General features: G+C 41.5%; 1 protein-coding gene across 1 annotated transcript in view; it reads right to left on the bottom strand.

Moving 5' to 3' along the window:
- Nucleotides 1-295: 295 nt before the first annotated feature.
- myripa (myosin VIIA and Rab interacting protein a) overlaps nt 296-15904 on the bottom strand; it is a 30054-nt gene continuing 14445 nt past the window's right edge. The window contains exons 3-16 of the mRNA XM_083991289.1: nt 14540-14761; nt 12122-12258; nt 8684-8764; nt 7794-7891; nt 7036-7116; nt 6769-6903; nt 6281-6416; nt 5147-5688; nt 3011-5011; nt 2105-2284; nt 1700-1861; nt 1129-1233; nt 945-1005; nt 296-801 (exon numbers count right to left, since the gene is read on the bottom strand). Coding sequence (XP_083847415.1) covers nt 773-801; nt 945-1005; nt 1129-1233; nt 1700-1861; nt 2105-2284; nt 3011-5011; nt 5147-5688; nt 6281-6416; nt 6769-6903; nt 7036-7116; nt 7794-7891; nt 8684-8764; nt 12122-12258; nt 14540-14761 — 3970 coding nt within the window. The 3' untranslated portion in view covers nt 296-772. The remainder of the gene's footprint in view (nt 802-944; nt 1006-1128; nt 1234-1699; nt 1862-2104; nt 2285-3010; nt 5012-5146; nt 5689-6280; nt 6417-6768; nt 6904-7035; nt 7117-7793; nt 7892-8683; nt 8765-12121; nt 12259-14539; nt 14762-15904) is intronic.

Below are 15904 nucleotides of genomic sequence, written 5' to 3'. Positions count from 1 at the left end.
CCGAGAGCACAACATCTGTTTGCAACTCAAGATATTTTTTTATTTTCTGTACTCAAAAATAAAGGCAGAAAACAGCATTTACTGATTGCTTTGCTGTACAAATATGTACACTACAACATACACAACCAAGATAAATACAGGTTTAATTTATCTATAGTATTAATTTCACACATGACACAGTCTCCCAACTTTTCTAACATGCTATTATTGTTCCCATGTATATGTAATCTGTATATTTATGATATACAGTAAAAACTCTATTTTTATAACTTTATTCATCAGAAAGTTAAATACAACTAATGGCGTTAAAATGAAGTCCATAAAAGTTGAATTATTTTTACACATACTGTGTATTATATTTCCACCAGAGTTATCTACTTGTTTGAAAATCTAAAAGTCAAGTGCTAGTGATTTTCTTGTTGTGACATTTAAATATCTGAGGTTCATCTGCTCTGTCTTTTTATTTGGTTAATTAATGCTGCTAAAATTTCATTGTTTGGCCTCTAATCTGAAAATAAAGTCATTTCATTTACTGAACATTTCTGACAAGATGATACTAGAATCAATGATCTGCTGTATTATCAGTGACATACCACACATCTACACAAAATCTACACAGAATACTATTGTTCTGTCTTATTTGAGGCATGTTAAGTGTAGGGTTAAATTAAGGCAAATGGTATCTATATGGATCATTTAAGACCGGCCTGTAGGCTGCAGAGTCACAGGGGGAAAGGCACTGCTGTGTTGGAGGTACTGCAATGATCCTGGATCAGTCATTTAGGTGATCGTTTTTATGATCTGAGAGAGAATCAAACAAACGGGAAAAGGAATATGCATTAATGTGTCCAAAATACCAAACTAACTTTAAAATGTATTTTGTATGTACTTTAAAATACTAGTATCGTTCTTGTCATTGTTTTTAGTCAAATAATGTGACTTACCCTTCACTGGCGGTGCAGGTAGTCGCCTCCTCAGTTGTCTTGATGAGTCCAAGGTGACTGGCTGTGGGAAAAAAAACATTTGTGTTTTTTATTTGTGCACATGGTGTTTGACATATAAACATTAGTTACAGTGAATCTGATAAGTATGTTTCTAATAATATGAAAACGAATACAGGCATTGTACCATGACTGGAATGGTCTTGGTCTTAGTGAAGCGTGACTCTGACTGTGAGTCCACTTCCAGGCCTGCGCTCTTCAACGCTGCGATTCTTGCAGAGATGTCACAAATCTACAGCAACAGTAACGCAAACAAGTTACACAGTGACCGATGACTGCAGTGTTTTCATTCACGTTTTTAAAGACTCTGCACCAACGTATCACAATAACCCAGGTTTGATATATATGGAACAGAGATTTATATACATATCAACATCAGTAAAAAAGTAAGTGTTGTTTAAAAAAGGGGGGGGGGGGGGAGCTAAAAATGCTTATAGTAGTGTAATTAGACGTCAGTTTTCTTAAGTAAGTTTTGCCAGTGTGTCAGTGACCTCCTGATCTGTCCTCCAACATCTCCCTCAGTCCAAATTGTCCAGTGACAAAGTAGCATTTCATTTGCCACCCCAGAAGAAAAACCTTTTCCAACATGGAGCCTTGGTAAGTATACAAGTCTAATGATGAGAAGCAGAACAGTTTTCTAATCTCTTAATGTTCCACTTTACATCTCAAATTGGTGCATTGGTGCAGCTTCTACCCACCTGTAGTTCAGACTGTTGGACCTTGGCAGCTGCTGATGCCACCTGCTCCTCCAGGAAGGACAGCTCCATGTCGGATGTGGAGCTGCAGATTCCCCTGGCACACTCCTCGAGGTCACTCAGCTCCGCCTCCAGACTGTACACCGAGCCAGCGGTCACGTACACCTGAAGCATGTCCAGCACAGCACAGGGCTTCACTTTACAATAAGGTATTTTACAGAGAAGAGAAACCCAAAGTGTATATCAACCTGAAAATGTGTAGAATGTGATCTCTCAAAGACTGTATGTACTAATAGACACTACATTTTTAACTTTTTATGGATTTTTTTTAACAGTAGGATTCATGTAAGACAAACAAAGGTTTATTGTTTTGAGATACAATGTAAACTGAGATGAAACCAAACATACGTTCTCCTCCAGTCTGGAGAACTGCTGATCCAGTTTGTTGAGGTCAGTGTTGGGGGGCAGGAAGGTGGGGGAGTGCCGGGTGTTGTCTTCCCCCTCGGCTTCCTGCAGCAGCTCCTCTGTGGCGTTAAGCACCTTCAGCACCTCAGTAGTGATGCTGCGCAGAGACACCGCTGAATACCTCTACAGTACACACAGGTAGAAAAAGACAGTTTTTATGAAAAGACTGGCATTTTAGTAAAAGCATGATGTTTTGATAACAGAGTACATTCAAGGTTTCCAACTTTGTCCTCTTAGGTTTTTAATTCCTAACAGTTTTTTACTCTCTATAAACACTGATTATAAAACCAGGTCAAGTCTGCAGGATTCAGATTATAATCGGACTCTAACACTTGGTTAAATTCAGATGGATAAAGTTTTGTGAAATGGATAAGCAGCAGTTTTCAGGTTGAGCCACACACACTTGCCCGATAAAGGCAGAAAAATGTCCGTTACATAATAGAAGGTCTGTGTCTAAGTGACAAGGCCATGTGAAGAACAGGATATTGAAAAAAAAAGATGTATGAAAGAAATGTTAGTGTAAAAAGTGCAAAAGATCATTAATAACCATTAATCAGCATTAAACACTGTTGTGTAACTACAGCAAAGCAAGTTGATTCTCACCTGCTCCAGAAGAGAGGATATAAACTGAATAGTTTTGTAAAGCTCCATGTCGCTACCCTACAGCCGACAGAGAGAGGGAAGGAGACAGGACAGAGCGGTAATGGTTAGCTGACCAGTTAGTAGGTTAGTTGCAGTGCAGTGAATATTTAGCAGCTCCTACAGCCACGTCCATGTTGTTAAACTGATTGATGACGTCTACGTTACTCAAGGAAAAGTATCGTGCAGAGGATGAGCTGCAGTGCTTACGTTCTGAATCTCCTCTGGTGACAGAAAACCCTCCCGTGGAGACGATGGGTCGCTCCGCTCCGAGTCATCTCCACTTTTTTCTTTGGTTTCCTCCATTTTTCCTTCTGCATCGTCTTGTTCCTCATCATCCACCTCTATTGCCTTTCCCGTCTGTTGAGCCTGATTTGTCTCAAATGCTAAATTTTCTTTTTCATTTCCATCCATCATCTCTCCACTCTCCTTTTTTCTGAAACTCTTTTCTCTAGTTTGCTCAGTAGTAATTTCTCCTGCTGTTTCTCTCCCAGCTGACACTGGCGTCATGTTGTAGTATTGATTCTCAGTCTCTTCTGCACTTCCTGTCTCCTCTGATGCATTTCTACTTTGTGCTTCATCATCCTTTAAACTCCTCTCTCTCTCTTTTTTAACACTCTCACCTGTCTTTACTTCCTCTAAATCTCTCTTTATTCTCCTGTTTTCTGCAGCTTTATCCTTTAATGTCTCTACCTGCATGTCATCCAGGGTCATCATCAACATGCTGCTGATTATTCTAGCAAATTCTGGGTCTTCCTCTTCACTGTCCGCTGCTGCTTCCCAACTCCTCTGACCCTCTTTGTTTTCTTTAAACTTGTCCTGTCCTTGGTTTTTGTCCGGCCGCTTTGCCTCTGGCTGATTTTCGCGTTCCTCTCTTGTCTCGTTGGGGTGGATTACGTCCTCCGTTTTCTCTGATTCCACCACTGATTCCAGTTTCATCTCTTGTCCTTTCTGTGTCTCTTTAGCTTTCTCAGCCTCGTCTTCACATAACTGCTCCTCTACTACTAATGTTTCTCCCTCAGTCTTTCCTTTTACTGTCTCTAAGAAATCTCTCTTCTCTCGCTCTGTTTTGCTTTGTTGGACGTCATCTATCTTAATCTGACCATCCAAAACGTTCTCAGCCGTTTCCTTTTCATCACTACTCACAGTCTTTGTTTCCTTAGTTTCATCTCTCAAATCAAACATCTTCACATCCAGATCTCCAAATGATTTCCTCCTCTTCACTGCTCCTTTCCACACGTCTTCCATCTCAACGCTGTTCTCGGTTCCTCTCTCATTTACCTCCTGCTCTCCATCTCCCTCGTTCTTTCCCAATCTATCCAGCTCATCCTCAGTGGAGGAAAACTGAGAGGCGCTGACCAGACTGACCAGATCGCGCAGCTGAGCGGCCTGAACCGTCTTCTCTGTCTGTATCCACAGCGATCCGTCGTCTATAGCTCCCCCTCCTTCTTCTCCTCTGCCTGCTCTGTCCAACTCGTCCTCTGTGGACGAAAACTGGGTGGCGTTGATTTGTTTAGCTAATCTGCACACTTTCACAGCCAGCTCCTCGTTCTTCCTGTCCTCCCCCTCCTCTTCTGTCCTGCTCTCCTCGATGCCAACTCTGTCCAGCTCGTCCTCCGTGGAGGAGAACTGTGTAGCTCTGACTTCTTTTTCCAGCTGACAGAGTTTATAAGTGAGTCCTTCTGTCTTTTCCTTCTCCTGCTCTCTGTCGTCCTCCATATCCTCATCCCATTCTCCTTCACTCCGGCCAGCTTTGTTTAAGTCGTCATCCGTAGAGGAAAAGTACGTCAGCCTGGACTGTGCAATGAGCTTGTATAATCTGTGTTTCATCTCATCTTCATCTTCTTCCAAATCTCTCTCTTCGTCTTTCTCATCCTCCGTTCTTACTTCATCCAAGTCGATCTCCATCTCCCACAGCCTTTCATCATCTTCACCTCTATCTTCATCTCCTTGGCTGTTTTCCTCCCTCCGTCCATCATCCCCAGAATCTAAGTCTTTGTCAAATACTTCTTCATGAGCAGAGGAGTCACAAACTGCGTCTACTAGCTGTTGTAGTTTTGACCTGAGCTCCTTGCTCATCTGACCGACTGCAGGTTCGGTCATGTCGCTGTCGAGGTCAAAAGATTCAGATGTTGTGGCACCAGAAGTCAAAGTGTCAGACGTCACGCCGTCAGAATTCGGTTGTGATGGGTTGTCGTCTTTGTTTAAATCCTGTGAAAAGAGGAAGTGTGTTAGTGTATTATTTTACCTTATACGCCAAATCTGACACCTTCTTACAAAAAACTAAATAATCTTAACAATTTCTTTTGCTCAGTTTGTACTTTGATCTGATTTTTTTTTTCTCACCAACACAGAAGAAGCAGCTTTTTGATCTCTTTTACTCTTCCTTTTCTTGCGTGACCTCCTGACTTTTCCACCCACTGGTGCAGCAGCAACACTGCTCTCCTCTCCCACTCCCGCTCCTTCTACATTAAAGTTCACATCGATGATACTTGTCCGTCGGGGTGATGAAGGTCGCCTGAGCTCCGCAGGCATATTTCTTTTACAAAAAGCAAGCAGAGGTTTATTCGGTTTCCAGTTCCCCTCCGAGTCCGAAGACATACCATCTCTGCTGCCTCGGTGGTCCATCAGAGCGCCCCGCAGGTTGGAGTTAGAGTCTGCCATTTTCCTTTGGATCTCCTGGAGGGCAGCGCCCCAGGAGCACTCGGGCTCAGACTTGGTTTCGTTGTCAGAGCCCATGCCTTCGTAGGCAGACACCACTCCGGACTCCCTCTCCAAGGCACTGTAGACCAGGCTTTTCCTTTTGGTCAGCAGACTGGGCCGAGACAGCTGGGCGCTCTGCAGGGCAATCCAGTTCCCGTCTGGGCTCTTCAGCACTGAGGACACACCTCCGCATGCAACACGCATGGACACAGACATCATGCAGACCAGCAGAGAACACACACAGCGACAAAAACACAGAGGAGGCAAGAATCAGCTGACAGACTTTTAACCTGAACCAAGAGTCGTGACTGCATAAAGCTCTATTAGCTACTTTACACCTGGTATGTTTGAGCATTGATTGTAATTATTCCTAACTGAATATGACGATTTAGTCACCACTTGAGTTTGTGACAGACTGTATATTCTCTATCACTTTAACCATCTTTGCACTGAAAATACTGTATGTGATAACAGTGGGTGAAATATTAAATATTCTGGGCTAAGAACTGTTATCAAATCAAAAATAAATAAATAAAATGTATTTATAAAATCTCTTTTTTCAAAGTTTTTGGGCCCTGACTGCTAAAGGCTCTGTCACCTTTACTGTAGTTTCCACCAGAGACTTGGAAACAGAGAAAAGACTTGTGTCTCAAGTAGCCTAAATAGAAATGTTAAAGACATTTGGGAGAGCCGCTAGGATTTGAGGTTTAGTTCTGCTCATGAGCTACAGTAGTAATGACTGGTTACAGGTTGAAACAATGACCAGCACGACTTTACCTGCGTTGTCCAGCCGGTCAACGCTCTTCCAGGCAGAAATAGTCGACGCGTTGCCTTCCTTCTTTAACGCCTGCAGAGACTCTTGAATCAGACCTGGAGAGTCGTTGTCCAACAGTGAGGAGACAGAGTGTGACCTCTGAGGAGAGAGACACACGAGTTACATGTACGACCATCTGAAAACAAAACTCACTCTTCTGTGGTTATGTGTGTCACAGTCAGCCATTGGCCCTCACTTCATCATTTCGTCCCATCAGACATTAGATCATGATTACCTTGTGACTTTGTGAGCTGTGGCCAAAAAACGTGTTTTGTGAGGTCACAAAACGACCTTGACCTTTGACCACCAAATTAGCTGTGGCTTTACAACACAGCATGTTTACCTCTTTGACCAGTAGAGGTCAGCACATGTCACCGTACAGTTGAGAGGATGCGGGATGCAGCTCCAGCCTACAGTGGTTGTGACTGTGATGTTTGTTTGTTTTTTTTACCCAGAGGCCTCCTTGGTGTTTGAGGGACCTGGAGGCTTGATCACAGTGATGATGGGGGTCTGCGTTGTGTTCGAGGGGCCAGTCCTGATCGCACTCTGTGTTCATCTCAGCTAAAGTCTTCCTCCGACTGATGATCTTAGAATAGGTTTTCGCACACACACATACAGCAAATCAAACTAATCATACACTATAAAACATTTGTCACTGTACAAAGTGAGTGTTTGTAGTTTAGCCATCCATTGTTGAAATCTATTACTTCTTTCTTACTTTTTGCACAATAGTTTTGGCCAGTTCCTCAACGAGCTCTGCTCTGTGCTCCTGTAGATAGTGAGCCTCATTCTGCTTCTCCTGGTAAACAAACACACACACACACACACACACACGAAGGAAGCTATTCAGAACCACTCACACTATAAGCTGATTACTTCTCTAAAAATACATGTTTTCTGTTTAAAAGCTTTGCGATACTTTAACAGATCAGTAAATCTTTTCTAAGATTGACCACAAGTGGCCCCATAGTTTGTGTCTCTGTAGTTGTTTTGCCTCTTGCTGGGTTGTGTGTGTTTCTGCACAGTCTTTTGGTCTGTTTGTACTCACTGTGTAACTTGTAACTATTTATTGTAACTACCGGTATTTGGTTTCCTATTTGGTGTATTAAGATATATACAGTATATACCTGTGAATCCTGTTTGCATGTACCATTGTCTTTTTTGTCGTATTAATCAAGATAATCCTTATGTTTCCCATAATCTCAGATTAAGGGAAATTTGAAAAAATGATGGAGGCTATTTAAAGTGGATACATGGCAGACCAACAATAGTAATAACATAATGCATGCAGCATCTACAGTGAGTCTGAAAATCCTCCTCAATGCATTATCATTACTATAAAAAGGTGGTACATTGCACTCTTATGAATTCAAGTACAGTGTATAATTTAAAGATTTGAAGAAAAAAAAATTAACAATGTGTAGTTAAATTGCCAGTTATAACAACAGACAGTTATATATGAGGATCATCAATGACCTGATTGGCAGTGTCGAACTCTGCCTTGGAGATGGCTTCATCTATGGCCTCCTCTGCCACCCGCATGGCCACAGAGAGCGTCTCAGCCATGCTGTGCTCTGTACACACAGGGATGCAAATTAAAAAATGTAACAAAAACACAATTCACTCATTGCAATTAGGACACTAGGAAGTGTATGCATCGGTTTCAGTTTAATTTTGTTGTTAATAATCCATCGCTGCCTCCTTTCGTGTTACAGAGCCACTACAGACAGAAGCATGACCATCAGGCTGCTGCAGCTGTTCATTCATGTTTGCTGTCAATCATCCCGTTAGTGCAGTGAACTGAGAGAGTGAGGAGGCAGTGAGGACACAGTGGGACACAGAGGACAGCTCATCACAGTAAGTCTTTAACATTCAACTGGCAACCTGCACAAAAAAGATTACAACCAAGATTGTTTAACTCTTCACTTTCCACCGCTCTACGTGCTGTAAATATCAAGTGCTCGCTTATGGATTCATGAGAGGATTGTTAAAAAACGTATGTGGCTTGGTTGTGGTGACTTTCTACTTATAGGTGCTGATTGTAGGATTACAAATAAACCAAAGAGGGAAACTGCCATGAAGTGCAGGGTTCACTGTGTGGCAAATGTAAATATTTGATTAACTTACTTAATACAAGCTGAAATGGAAACGTTCAGAAAACAATTTTAGCTTAGCTTTAGCACACAGTGTGGGAACAAGGGAAACACTGAGCTTTACTGTTCCCGCACATATTATTACATACAACTTATTGTATCACTGGAAATGTAATCTCATATGGTGAAGCAAACTGAAACTGCAAACAGAAAACCAAAGGTTACTTAAACAACAACCTCAGTGAAAACACAAGCATTAAAACATATCTGCACCTTCACTTTGTCTGTAGAAGGTGGAGTCGCTCTCAGAGATGCTGCCCTCATTGCAGACACTCTCCTCATAGGCGCTGCCTTCTGTACACACAAACACAAACACACACACACACAGAAACAAACAAGCAGACAGATGTTCACATGGATGTGAAAAGGCAGATACAGTACATTCCTGTGGAATTAACCTCATATCCTAAAACTGGATCAGGGTGAATTTTAAAATTAGATGGAAGATTAAGTAAAAGAGATGAATGAATAAACAGGAAAAGGGAGAGAGTGCCTCGATGTCACTGATCAAATTAAATCTGTTTCTTTTTTTGCCACTGATGAATATACTGTAGGGCATCAAATATTAAATGTATATACTCCCCACTTACAGCAAATGCCACAGCAATGATACATTTCTCATCATTTGTAGAATATCTGCAGCAGTATCACTGCCCTTGACTATCATGGGTTTGAAATTTGAAATTCAAGTTGATTTTAGAGTTTGTGATTGGGCAGCAGCAGAGCTCAGTTATTCTCTAGACTGTCTCCCCCTCTGACTCTGAGCCTTGAGCTTGTTTCACGTCATGTAAATATTCATGCAACAATGCAGCCATTTGTGGTTATATAAGTGCATTAGCACGGCCTCGTGTGTGGCATTACCAGGCGACCTGATCTGTGTGCAGAAGGCTGGTTCAGAAGTACAGTGCAGTACACAGGGTCACTTCCAATCATTTTAAGGGGCAAAGATGAGGACTTAAATCAAGTGATATGGACTGTAGATTATTTTGAAAATGCAAAGAGCGCTGAGAGCACTCTGCTCCGTTTCTTTGAGCTGTTTCATCGCTAAAAACTCCGACATGAAATCACTGATGTGGGAAACCCAGGCTCTTAACTTGTATTTCAGAGACTGGGGCATGTATTCTGGTTGTGTGACCTCATCACAGATGTGTGTGCAGACTTATCTGTCTTGTAACATCTAATGAGTCTGGACACATTTGGCCAGAGCACAGTGATGTGGAAAAGATTCACAACCAACAGTTGCCTCAACCACTGCAGCTAAAGGTTACAGCTACCCTGCAGGCACCGTGAGACTTGGTGTGGTGAAATAACAGTGAAATGCATACGTGTTTGCATGTCTCTACTCAAACTGAAGCTAGGCTGATAGTTGTTCAAGTCTTGACACATTGCAACATTCAGGTTTTACCCACAACTCCTCGACTTCTGAAAGACGTTCACTGACAGAGATCAAGAGCATGACGAACTGTAGTGTCATGATGTTAGCCCTGTTACACTTTGGCACACTCAAACTTTACGTCTTTGTATTATCTAAAGTGTGGATATGCAGAACATACTCTCTGTCTAGGCCTTTCGTTACTCCTTGTTGACCCTGTATTGTGCAAATTACGACGGTAGCAGTCATTTACTACCCACTGGGTAGGAAGTGTAAACAGAATGAACTGTGATCAGATTAGACTAAAGATTAAAGAGCCATATTCTTTTCTCTGATTGATTGATAATGATTTTTTTGTCCTGAGGAGGTATAACTCTGACCACTCAGATTTATCTAGCAACCTCTACAAGCTCTGACATCCCCACATTGGGAAGTGTTTGTGCTTTTTTTCTCTGCCTCCCTGGCTGAGTTTATTCAGCCTAAATTTAAAATAGACAGAAACCATGAATGACAAAAGAACAAAATGGCTATAATTTTAACACAATATTGATTTATGGTTTAGCATCAGTTTGACTTACGACTCGTATGATTTTTACTATGTGTTCTTGTCGCTTTCCTCTGCTCCTCAGGGTCACTTTGCTCTTTTGCTTCACTCTTCATATAATAGGAGGATATCTCTGAGCACTGTTTGAGTCACTGGGCCATGGTGGAAAATGCTTCACTGCTACATAAACCTCGCACAGAATCCAGTCTATGCCCACAGCTTTTAGCTCCCAAATGTCAGCTCTATTAATTCTGATGCTATTCATGCAGCTCACATTGTTCTTTCGCAAAGTAACATTAGCATGAGTCAGACTGCAGATCGGATTTGGCTGCTGAATAAAAACGGCTGAGGCAGCGCAGGTCAGACACAAACTAATGAGAATGTATGATACAACATGTGCTAAGAGCGAGCGTGTGAGTGCAATAAACAGAGCTACCTAAATCAGAATGAGATGCTGAGCGCTGGCCCGATGCCAGCCCACATCAGTCCTCCTCCCACGGGGGTCACATCTCTGCATCATCTGCAGCCGGCGACCTCTCCCCCACAAAACATGCATAATTCTCTGAAATCCCTTGTCTATTCAATCAGATCAGAGTCTCTGAACCGGGATGCACCGCTGCTCCTCTGTCCCCGACTAGACCTTCGGTACATGCTGAGGCATATGCTGCCGGGTGAACACCCTTATTCAAAGCACTGTATAGTACTACGAATACATTTTCAGCACCGCTGGCACCAGCAAAGCTCCTAACCCCGTCTGTATTTGTACCACAATCTTCATATTTAACTGTGCAGAACTGCTTAAAGAAATATGCTACTGACACAGTGGATGGAAAAAGACTGAAAATGTGTGCCTTGTGTTGTCAGATTATCAGATGTTAACATTTCAGTTCGGAAACATCATGCCGACACCTATTTTCTTATTGTTGCATGTGAAATGAAAACATGTTTAAACTGAGGAAAACATAACTTAAGAAATTATACTGCCACTTTCTATCTATTTAAGAATGAATATTCAATTTATATTAAATATTACTGATATGTTAAAAGTTAAACAGTTTAAGTGAAAGAAGCTTCTGGACACCTGATGGATAAAGGATAAGGATAAATCCACTATTCATCCAATCCAAAGACATGTACTGTAGTTTACTATCATAAAACACCAAGAAAACAAATCAATATTCACATTTGAGAGACAAGAAACACAGAATATTTGTTACTTCTGCTTGGTAAAGCAGAGATGAGTCCTCCTTCCTTGCTGAGAGATGTTATGGGGGAAGCAAACAAACATTAATATACTTGAGTCTGACAGCAGCCACAGTAATCTGCTGAAGTTATGTGAGATGAAAGCTAAGCAAGAGCTTAATCCTGTTTCACCCTACTCCTAACTTCCTGTCCTCCACTGCTTTGAGCAACAAAACAGCAAAAATCAGACAAATTCAAAACAAAATCAAGCTCATGAAGTTGAGCAGACACAAACTCTCTAATACAAACACATCATCTCTCATGAGAGTAAATTCTCCTGACAGTAATCTGTTTACAGCATTCATTATAGGATTAGTCTTGGAGAAAAATATATGAACTCGTCATATACAAAATTTTAGTTTTTTTTTGTCTAATAAATATCTCCAACGTGAGGCACAAAAAAAACTCACTGTTTCCGTCCTATGTGTGCCTGAAATAATAAAATGAATGACCAAAGCTTTTAGCAGCAACATTAATGGACAGAGTAGGTTACCAGTCAGCTCTGAGAGCGCACTGTGCTCCGCCAGGTGCTTCCTGTAGAGAGTCTTCAGCACTTTGGCACTGCCAAATCTCTTGAAGCGCCTCTTCACATTAGTGTAGAACCACTCCTGTGACTGCGTCTTCAACAACCTGAGAGGGACAGACAGACAGCAGACCTGCAATTTCATTCTCAACATGTGTTACATTTTAAACCTGTGGCAGTAACAGTTTATTCTTCATACCAAATGTGCAGAAAACAACTGGATGGCCAAGTAATCCCCAAATCCCCCAAATAAAAGAAAAATATGTACATTGGATCAGCCCATTAAGGCGATCTCTCTTGAAAATAAATATTTTCCATTATTGTTCCTCCTGACATTTCTGTTTTCACATTTAAGGTCCAGCAAATCTTACTGAAGCTGATTGATTTGCATGAATTAAGTGTCATAAATAACCCATTAAATAATCTACTACAGTCATCTTCATACGCAACAAGTGTGCAAGCCTGATGGGATTGTTTAAATGGAGTAGTAGAACCTTGATTTACTTCTAGTGATACAAATTCAGTGTCACTGTGTTACACATGTGGCAAACGTTAAATATAAAGACTGTGCTACCTACTTATGATACTACCAGCAACAGGATCATAACCGACCCTATGGCACACACCAAAAGATGATACTCAGCCTAAAAACAACAAATATATGGCACAAATACACAAATACATCTGTGGTAAAAAAAAGCAGAACAGATGTGAACTGCTACTGTATAAATGCTATAAATGATTAAAACATCTCACATTTAGTGTGTGATGAAAACTGGCATATGTATTTTAATTAACAGCTGCTTAGCAGTCTAAGAGAAACCTACATAGTTCATGCATGTTACTCACTAAGACCTGTCTCCAGCGGGCAAAACACAACGTTGATTTTGCTTCTATTTCAATCACTCCTGTTCTTCCATTGAGGTTCACATGCTAACCAGCTAGCCCCAGGCTGTGCTACTTTGCGATCACTGTAGTCACTTCAGCGTGAGGGGATGGAGAAGCAGCACAGCTCCGACGATACAGAGGCAAATGCAGTGGTGGCTGAAGTTCTTGGTAACATCATGCTACCACCACCAGCTCCCAGCAACAAACCACTACATATTGCACCTGATTTATATTCATGCAAAACTATTTTAAAAGTAAGCTGTTATCATTTTCCTGTCACCACAGTCATTTTGAGCATTGTGTGTTGCATGCAGTACAGTGTAATTTGTTATTACTTGAAAGGGTACACAGTCAGACAACAACAGGGCTTCTGGCTCATCCTCATGTTTCCTATCTGAGATTAAAATGCATTAGGGTTTAATTGAATGTTTAGGAGTGACAGCTGTAGGATACTGCAGAGATATTCATGTCGGCGAGTTTAATGAGTTGCCATCTGTTCACTGTGTCAGAGAGTTTCCGTGTGACGGGAGCCGAGTGAGAGTCTACAGTAGGTGTGCTGACGGGCAGTGAAGGTGACACAGGAAGTTTCCAAGAGTCGCCCATCTTGAGGTAAATCCTGCAGCCTGCACGATGGTGTGTCCTTCATCATTTACATTACTGTTGAGATGGAAGTCAACCTCTTAGTGGAATTTAACTTAAACTAATTAGACATTCCCCTCATGTCTGCATCTCAACCCCATCTTTAGACGAGTAATAACACTGAACTCTGCAAAAACATCCAACCTCAAAATTCTTCTGTGCACTTCAGTAACGTTACAAGACTCCTGACAATAAGTATCAAAGCTGTTGTAGCAGAACCAGAGACACTGACACTGCTCATGCACAGTCCACAATGCAAATCAACCACATGTGTGTTATTCTAATGTAGCCTCCAAATGCTACATGGGTCTGGTAAGCACATGTCCTTCTGACCTCCAAAAGTGATGTCAGTTGAGGTAATTTATTAGACTCTGTGTATATTGCAGATTTATTGTAGATTTTAGGAGAAAATCTCTGTTTAATTTCACATTTTGCTCATATTCCCCAAGGCTAAACTAGGAAATGTCACCCATGTTCTGGAAAATGTGTGTTTTTTTCAGTACATGAGGGACACAGCCCATGTTAAAATAAAATCCGTAAAGAAGAAATGGAGAACAATTTCTTTGTACACGTATTTTCCCACACCATGTCTGAGTGACCTGCTTCCTCTCTGTCATGTTGTGTTGCCAGGATGAGTATAAATATTCCAGCCAGTGGCAGACTTGATCCCGTACTGTATCTTGGTGACCATGTTTGGCGTATTAAGAGGTAAATCCATCTCACCAGCAGCAGACTAAGACCTTAATAACCTTTGCCATCACTATCAGACTCTCATCCTTAACCCAGCCTTCCTGTATTAGGCGCAAACACACACAAATCACCAAAACGCCACCAGTTCTGTAGATCCACTAGCAACCTTACCTGCTCTTCTGGCAGACGGAGCACAGCCAGGTTTTGTCCCGCTTGTTGTAGACCCGGCAGGCCTTGCAGACGTTGTAGCGGCAGTCCCGGCACTGGCGCTTGGGGTTGAGCAGGAAGGTGAAGGGCAAGCAGCAGCGGATGCAGCAGCGCTGGTTGAAGCAACTCTGCCGTGACAGCAGGAGGCAGCGACTGCCCTCCTCATCCAGCTCCTGCTTCAGTTCACTGTGGGGAGTAGAGGGTGGGAGGGAGGGAGGAGAGGGAGGGAGTTAGAGATGTCAGGGGGAGAAAGATAGTGAAACCAGGAATGTGTATTTGTATTTGTGAGAGGAAAACGTGTTTCATCTGTGTGGATAATTCAACAGTCATGAGTTCACTGTATCAAACTGGGTGATTATCACAATGAGAACATGGTGTGCATATAAATACTATCACATAAATCCCATACTTCCCTTTATGAAGACGGAACAATATATGCTCATAATAATATTGAAAGCAGTGTATAGTACTGAATAATGACTGAGAAACATCAACATCTTGCACATCTATCCCTTAATGTACAAAATCCAAGAGCGTGAAACGTCTTCAATGTTATCAAGAGAGAAAATAATTGTTCAGAAATGTTGGATGTAAAACTCTGATGTAAAGGTTAAAGGAGGCTGAGCTGAACACCATATCAGTCACTTCTCTGCCCATGTGGTAGTACTGTAGAAACATGAATTAATGCTTGATCAACCAACTCGCTCAAAGTCTATTTAGTAGCTCAAATTTACATTCACTTCACTTTATTCACTTTAAATGTGCAACTTTTAAACCTGACTTCTTTTTTTTGCCACTTGGGGGCGTTGGAAACAAGCTTTGAATACAACACTCACATAGCATCATCCACTTTCAGTTTCTGATATGGTGAACTTGTTAGCGAACACTTTCTTTTGAACAGATCCAACACCTACTGGTTTTACATTACCACTATTTTGGGCCCATTTTCTGCCCATTTTCTGCCCAGTATTCACTCGTTTTAACTTTGTATTCCCTTCCATCAACTCTCCATAGGCGATATCTAGCTCCTTAGCTGCTAAATGCACTACTGTGTTCGCCAGCTAGTTGCCAACTTCAGCGTATGATGTGATTTTAGGGACTTTTTAGATCTGAAAATAATGTCCTGCCAACAATCTAAAAATTACACTACGTAAGAGAGAGTGAACAAAAACTGATAAAGTATGAATGCATGAGTGACATTTTTGTATTGTGTTGCTTTCACAGCCCATAATGTAACTGCACTCTTTAAAGATTTTAGATCATTTGTATCTTTGTGTGCACAGAATAGAAATACAGACCATAGACATCTCAGTCAGTCAAAATAACCAG

The sequence above is a fragment of the Trachurus trachurus genome, assembly GCF_905171665.1.
Source record: "Trachurus trachurus genome assembly, chromosome: 17".
Taxonomy (NCBI): Eukaryota; Metazoa; Chordata; class Actinopteri; order Carangiformes; family Carangidae; genus Trachurus; species Trachurus trachurus.
This window is presented reverse-complemented; position numbering and strand designations above follow the sequence as displayed.